The sequence below is a fragment of the Pungitius pungitius genome, chromosome 18 (genome assembly GCF_949316345.1).
Source record: "Pungitius pungitius chromosome 18, fPunPun2.1, whole genome shotgun sequence".
NCBI lineage: Eukaryota > Metazoa > Chordata > Actinopteri > Perciformes > Gasterosteidae > Pungitius > Pungitius pungitius.
Window position 1 is genome coordinate 1,939,321 of NC_084917.1, and position 8,000 is coordinate 1,947,320.

An 8,000-nucleotide genomic window follows, 5' to 3' on the forward strand; every position below is an offset into this window, starting at 1 on the left:
TTACGGAAATGTTCACCTAACAGAGTAGATACAGGTGTCCAGCTGACTTTGGTGGTTTTTGCTGACAGTGATCGAGCTAACTTGCTAAAGCTAACCCTGTAATGTTTAGATGTGTCTAAACACACATTGGTAATAACTCGGATACCATCAGTAAGTTATCTATATTTTACGTATGTTTTCATGTTTTTAAATCGACCAGAAACTCATAAAAACGAGTCCAAACTCACCCACCCGCCCGTCAGTCTACATGAACTACACTTCCCATGAGGCCACGCTGCCGGAGAGGCCGCCCCCGTCTCTCCCCCCACGTGATGACCTCCGACCAATGAGCGGTGTCGTTACAGGCGCAATGCGGTTGTCGGGATGTAAGGAGGAATGGCGACGGTCGAGACGGTTTTGGAGGCTACGGTTGAGATGAATTTTGACCAAGAAGCCGAACTCAGGTATTTTTAAACATTGGTGGCTGAGTGAGATCGTGCGTGACGCGACTTCTGTGTTTACAGCGAGCTGGAGCCGCATTTCAACATTCACGCGATACACTATGGAGCATCTCAACGCATTTATTGGTGTCAAATCGTCTGCAAAACTTTAGAAAATACAAGTCATCTTAAATAAAGTTGACTTTTTGTATAAAAAGTAGATTCTTACTGCACATATTCTACCAACCAGTGCAAACTATTGGTAATGAAATTACGATTTACTATATTATTTAGTTCCAATCCGCAGACAATGTAGCACAATATGTGTGTATACACAGAAAATATATACAAAACATAAAATTATGTGATTTATTGCTTTCACCCATACAACATCGTTCAAAAGTCTGGAATACCCTCATCCTCCATTGATGGCTATTAAAAAAAAAACTAATTTAAATTTAAAAACCTTTGGCCCCCAAAAAAGAGTAAGTCAATGCTCCCACAGAAACACCTTCTCTCCCTTCTCCATCCAGGTGTGAATCCTGTCTCCTCCACCTCAGCTGTTAGTGACAGCAAAGACGCCCCCAAAATGGACGCGGAAGGGACGGCGTCCTCGCCACCCGGCGTCCTCTCGCCCTCCGCTCCCCAGACTTCCCCCGCGCCGGCCCACCTGGCGGCGAAGCAGAGGGACGGCAGAAAGACCTCATCCGCCGCCCCCGCCTTCCTCTCCAACCTGGGCAGGGCCACGCTGCGCGGGATCCGCAAGTGTCCGCAGTGTGGCGTCTACAACGGCACCCGGGGGCTCAGCTGCAAGAACAAGGCGTGCGGGATTTCCCTCAGAAACGCCTCCTCGGCGGCGGGCAGGAGCGGCAGGAAATGCGCCGTGGACGCGGTGAGAGTGATAATAGACAGCGAGGAAAGGATGGGGAAGGAGTGTGAAGGTGTAAGAAGGGGGAGAGGAGGAGGAGGAGGAGGAGATGGCGGAGGAGGCCCGAGCGGAGGAGTGCAGGTGTTCTCGGTGCGTCACAGAGGAAGAGGAGCCACGCCGACGCAGTTGGGCTTCGTGGAGCTCGTCCCCACGGACACCGCCATAGCGACGGGTGACGGCGCCACCCTGTTGACCCGGGTCAACCTGGGGCGCTGCTTTTTGCCCTCGTGCCGGCAGGGTCAAAGGTCGCATCGGGGCGAGGCGGAGTCGTCCGCGGCGCCCGCTTCGAAACAGCCGCCGGACAGCCTGTGCGCGCACATCAAGCAGGCGATAGAGTGCCGCGCCTTCTCCACGCCGTTGACCCTGAAGAGCTCCGTCCTGGACGGCCTGCAGGCCTCCATCCAAGCCAGGAAGGAGCTGTGGATGCTCGCCACGGAGTCTCCGGGCCCCCTGGTGCAGCGCGTGGCCAAGGGCACGCTGGTGGTGAAGTGCCACGTGGATTCCCAGCATCCTCTGGGGCTGCTGCATCTCACCGTCGGGGCGGGGGGGCTGCTCGAGGGTGCGAAGAGCGAGAGGAAGGGCAGAGAGCCGCAGCGCGGCGTCTTCCACTGCGCCTGCCAGGCCGGCGCCAGGAAGAGCAAAGCCGGGGCCGACGCGGCGCCCGACTCGCATCCGCCGCCTGGCGGGCCGGGCCCGTCGCAGCCCTGCCTGCACTTCTACGCCTGCGTGTGCGCCTTCGCAAGCGACGAGAAACTGGCGTCAGAGTTCGCCGCCTTCATCAAGTACACGCCGAATGGTAAAGTGGGCCGGATGTTCGTTTAGACTCGAGTCAGATGAGAGTTTCCTCTCAGCAGTTTACCCAGAACCACTTGTTCTCTTTACACTTTTGTTTTTTCTATTTGCATTGAAACCCCTGAATCTATACGGTCCTGCAATCAATCCAAGCATCATCAAGGTCATAAAGTTGAGTTCAGAGAGGTGCTGCCTTCATTCAAAGCTGCTCTCATTGATATAAATCACATGAGGAAAACAAACCGTTTAACACAATGCAACAACAACTATCAGCACCTCTTAAACCTTCATGGAGCAAGGAAGTTATACGTAATAAAATGGAAATGGAATGTAAGGCATCAATAACACCCTTATAAATGAATATGAAAAGGAAAAATGAGGGTCATTACATGTGAAGTTTTGATTTATGGAGTTCAGAGCTTTGCAGCTGGCATTGCTGACCACAGCTAAGCTAAGCTAAGCTAATTGTCTTGTTGGCTCAGCTCCCTTCAAATGTTCATACTTCCCAAAGTGTCACACTATTCCTTCTGAGTGAGTGAGTGAGTGTCATTTCTTTTAACGGGAGCTCTTGTTAAAAGCGTGTCTTCCTACGTTTGTCTTTTCTCAGGTGTGCCGCACGACGCTGCGGGCGGAGCAGCTGGTCCCAGTGAGCAGCCTCGGCATCACGCCGACCCGACCAGCCCCCTCCTGAAGACCAAGAAGCTGCGCCTGGACGAATCTCTCTCTGGTGGTTTCACCGTAACTACCCGTGACCACGTCCCAACCTTCCTCCGTCCTTCCTTCTCGTCCCCCGTTTTTGTCCGGCTGTATTCACTACGCGTGTAGCGTAGCGGCCCTCGGTGCCCCCCTGTGGTCCCGTTAAGAGAGGCCCCGCCCCTCCGGTGCCGGTGGGCTGGAGGCTCCAGGTTCCGCCCGTCCGCCCTCCTTTCGCTGCCCTTTTCTCTTTCTCATCCATCTCTCCGGCGCCTAAATCTGTGCGTCAAAGAGCCTCACATCGTCTTAGACATCTGTCTCTATCTTTATCATAACCCCCCCCCCCCACTCCCCCCTCATCTAATCCCGCAGCGCTAATCCCATAGAACAGGGTCGCACTACTGTGGGCATATTTTTTAACATTTAATTTGAAAGCATTTGCAACAACTTGACAGACTTGAAAGAGTAAAACATCCGACTGGTGGTCCATCAGGAAGCTTAAAGAAGATGGAGTGTTGGTTGTGGTGTTTATAGTGCGTGTGTGTGTGTGTGTGTGTGTGTGTGCGCGTGTGTGTGTGTGTCAGGGAGTGCGCCGGTCGTGGATGAGCGGGCGGTGACGTTGGGCTTCCACCAGTGGCTGGCCGGCGTCACGGAGAGGATCCACCAGACGATGCACTACCAGTTCGACGGTAAAGACGACGACCGAACGGCCTTCTGGTTCATGGTTGAAGAATTGGGTCAATATTTTGGGGGGAATTCTCCACATTCTTCTTGCAGAGAGACTTCCTGCTTGACGTTTTTAAATCAGTAGTAACCCATCAATAGTAAGATATTCTGGGTGGAAGGTCCTTTTTATTATTTATTTTTAAAACACTTGTAACTGCCACTCATCAAAGTTTTATCATCAATAATATTTTAAATCTGGAGAAATACTTCCGTAGAGCTGTTGCATTCGGACCGGTCTTTATGCTAAGCTACGCTAACCAGGGTTTGTTGCCTGAAAAGGTACCATACAGACATAAGGGCGAATGAGGGAGTGAAATAAACCGTATCAAACGTTGATAAGAAGCACTGTCAGGTGACCTCAGGCCAGCTGATCTTTGCAGGCCGACCGGCTTCAGCCGCCGTGTCGCATTCGGTAAAACTTTTTATTTTGGTTTGCCAGGGAAACCACAACCTCTGGTGTACCACATCCCGCAGGAGTTCTTCAGCGCTCTGCTGCACCGCCTGTCGCTGGCCTCCAAGAAGAAGAGGCTGCCGAACCTCACCTCAGGTGCAACCGCGTTCATTCATACTCACCTCACTTGTACCTCGAGGGTTCGCTAAGCAGACCAGGACCCAGAAGCAAGGGGTGAAATTCTGTCTGTTTGTTTGTGCGGTCGACAGCGATTGTGAGGAACGACGACCTCACCCTCGGCTCGTTCTCCAAGTACACCTGGCACATCACCAGCCTCACGCAGGTCAAGCGCGTCTTTGACACCTCAGAGGTAAACGCGTCTCCTGCCTTTCAGCCCGTGTCTAGAGGCTGCGTTCCCAAAGCAGAGCCGATGTGTGCATGTGTCTTTGGACCCTCAGGTGCCTCTGGAGCTCACCCAGAGTTTCGTGAGGAACGCCGACGGCTCTTACTCCCGCTTCCGCTGCCCGGAGCCGCCCCCGCCCCCGCCGCCGCCCGAGCCGGAGCCGCCGGCGGCGGAGGGGCCGAGGACGGAGCGGCCGCAGGCCATACGGCCGATGGAGCTCCGCACCTTCCTCAAAGTCGGTGAGTGTCCCGGCCCCGCGCACCTAGAAAGTGTCCAAAGCGAAAGGAGGGGACAGGGCCCTTACTCGCCGTTGTCTCCCCCGCCCCCCCCCCCCCCCCCCGCCGCAGGGCCGACGGCGGAGCAGGCGGAGGCCGGCCCCTTCGTGATCGAGTGGATCCCGGACGCTCTGCCTCGCTGCCGCATGGGGGAGCTCAGCATCGGCTTCCAGTTCGGCCACCAGCAGAGCGGCGGGCGGCCGGAGGGCTGCGAGAAGACGGGCGCGGCGGAGAGGGGGGGGCGCGGCAGGCCGGACCCGCCCGCGGCGAAGCAAGCACCCGCAGGCCGTGGAAATCATCCGGGTGGTCGTGTAATGGCGGCGTGTGTGACATCATTGACGTGTTATAATCGATCCACACACACACACACACGTGACCAATGGCTCTCACATAGCAGTCATCAAAACAAAAACTATAAAATAAGCATATTTGGGGAATTTGGTTTAAAAGACGAAATAATAACTCTTTTTAAACGTGCGCAGGTTTTCGTGTGTTGGTCACTATTTTTCAGGTAAAAAATGTTGCTTCCGTCGGGAAAAGAAAGATTATGTCTATAAAGTAATGTATGTGTATGTTCCCCCTCTGGATGAAGTTAACCATCCTCGTCAAAATCACCTGTACTTAATGTTTCGTTTTTAATGTCGGCGCCCTAAACGAAGGGTTATGGATTATGGATTAAAGCAAAGTGATGTAAATGTTTTTTAACGGTGTGTTGATGGTGCTTCGGTCTGATGTGGTGATAACACAATGCTGACGATGTCAAACTACCCGCCAAGTATTAAGCAGCTAATCATTAGCATACCAGCTAACTGTAGCATCAAGTGTTAGCTCAGCTCCTGTAGACTCTTGATTTCTGTTTTTCATTTGAAACAATGGACTTTGAATATGTTGAATGATCAAATTTTTATTCAGCTTTATTAACTTTAAAAGTATGCAGCTCAAAAATCTTGACTGCTACACCTATTTCGATTATTATTACTATTATTTATTATTCAGCAAAGCAACGTATGTCGCCAGCAGATGGAGACACACGTTGCATCTCACACACAATCCACGATGCACCAATTCAGAAGGTGACATAAACTGAGAAAAGTTGATCAATTGGAAAATACGCGTCGCTGCATAGTGTTTTTGTTGTATTGTTACATGTTTTAAGGTCTTTGCTGCCTAAAATAAAGTGTTTTCCTTTACATACATGGATGCAGAAAGAGATCTCCTCCCCTGCCCCCACCAGCAGATGGAGACATCCGCCTTCTCTCCTGCAAACAGCTGACTGGATTAAAGCTTGTCAGATGCAAGTAGAGAAGGTGGAAGACGTTTACAGGATTAGTCAGTGTTTTTTTAGTTGTTGTTAGAAATCAACAGACACAGAAGGAAATTCAGAGCTAAACTGCATTCTGTAATTTGGCCGGATCCGGCTCCCTTCTGGGCACCACAAAGCAGGAATTACACACTCGCCGTGAGACGCTGCGAACGTCACGCGCGCTTCCAAATATATGTCAAACATGTTCATGAATTAATTAAGATTACCACGAGCGCATCGTGCCAAATGATATGCACTCCTCAGAAAATAGCGCATCTACATCAGGCGTGTAGGCGTACGAGAAGACTGCCAGTCCCCCCCCCCCCCCTCCCTCTCTCCCGGCCTCCTTCCTCCCTCACAGGCCCCCAGGACATCAGCCTCTGCCTGCACACAGAGGGGAGGGGGAGGGGGGGGGGGGGGGCGCGCGTTTAGCTGCTTGGGCAGTCCGTCAGTCACAGAGACGCATCAATCCTCTCCAGCGAGGAGCAGCGAGCACATCGTGACAGAGAGACTTCCTCCGCCGCACCGTGAGAAGTGCAGCAGACAGAAAGAAAGAAAGAAAGAAAGAAAGGGGGGGGGGGACAAAACGCTGTCCATAAAGTTTAATTTTACACTATTAAATAAGACAAATGGCCTGGCCACATCAGAAAGTAGAAGATTTATGAACCTTTTGGTTCCAGAAGCTTGGTGGCGTGTGTGAGCTAACCGCTAACCGCTAACCCATGCGACCCATGCGGCCCACGCGCTCTGTCTGTGGACCCATTCCTCTCTTTGTCGTGCATTTAAGACCCGACGTGATTCTTCAAACACTAACCCCCAACCCACCGGACGCGTTTCCTTAAACGTCTTTCACATTTTTTTTTTTTTTTTCCCCCTCGGTCAGAGATATTCTTACGACCACGCGTCTGACAGAATGTGACGGCGTCCGTGGCCCAGTCGACCCCCCGGCGCCCCCCCATGTCTCTCAGTGAGTGATTGAGTGGAGCCAAAACAAAGTTGTGTGTAACTTTGTGTCTGTCGACACCAGGCAGCAGACACGCACCGAGCTGACAGCGCTCTGTCGCTCCACGTTATCTGCACACAAAATGTTGTGCAGCATCCGATGCGTCGCGCTGCACGAGATCTACGTTTTGCCTGCCTGCCTTTTTTTTTTTTTTTTTTTTTTTCAATAGCATATTTTAGTGTTGAGAGCAGGTTGCATCATTTTTTAAAGCAACCCTCCGCAGATGTTTTATTTCAGCGATGAGACACTCCTTCCCCCCCCCAGGATCACCTCTCATTAATCAGAACGATCTGGAAATAGATGTTGTTTCGCACATTAATGTTCTTGGACTGTTTGAGTCAGAATATTTGTAACTACATTTCGGATGTTCTCACAAGCTCTAAAAACCAACTGTACCAGACGGGAGACAAATAGCTTAAACAGGGTGTAGGATTAAGACCCAAATATTTCTCTTGTATGACACAGAAAACGTAGCAGGAGGGAGTAAATATTGGACTTACTCTCTTAACAAAGCTGCATAACCAGTAAATAAAGCAATCGTAACGTTTGACTGACAGTTTTTAATTGGCGTGCTAACGGCTTCATGGGGGCAGAGCGGTGCCTTTAGCTCAGTGCTAACGTCAACATGCTGTCAAGCTAACAATAACAGCGTCAACATGTCTGCGGCCTGTAATGTTCGTCACGTCGTCCGTCTTGCTTTAGCGCGTTAGCCTGCTAGCGCTAACGCGTTCGTCCCCGAACATAACCGCGCGTCGGGAGGGTTCAAAGCGTGACTCGGTTTGGATGCTCGACTGTGGCTCAGTGTCTCGTGTAAAAGGGGATTTTTGACCGCAAATCGGTCGGTTTCAGTAGCAACGCTTGTCTCTGGTTGTCAGCTCAGCCTCGATGGCGTCCTGATTAAAAGCTTACAATTAAGCTCCCGCAAGACTGTGAAAGCCACGGAAACAGCGTGCGAGTAATTAGTCGATGCATTAAGCGCGTGAGTGTGTTTACCACACCAGACTGGAACATTTTTACAAAGGCCACTATTTATTATTGAGTATTTACATCCTGGTATTAGTTTCACA

The 8,000-nt window shown here is 51.4% G+C and overlaps 1 protein-coding gene across 1 annotated transcript; it reads left to right on the forward strand.

The window, feature by feature from the left end:
• Window positions 1-347: 347 nt before the first annotated feature.
• On the forward strand, window positions 348-5,088 carry c18h2orf42 (chromosome 18 C2orf42 homolog). The gene is given in 9 exon segments (XM_037485574.2): window positions 348-443; window positions 953-2,143; window positions 2,747-2,866; window positions 3,417-3,521; window positions 3,998-4,105; window positions 4,219-4,319; window positions 4,408-4,591; window positions 4,700-4,883; window positions 4,885-5,088. Coding segments are annotated over 8 exon segments (1,995 nt in total). The 5' UTR covers window positions 348-443; window positions 953-1,008; the 3' UTR covers window positions 4,943-5,088.
• Window positions 5,089-8,000: the final 2,912 nt, after the last annotated feature.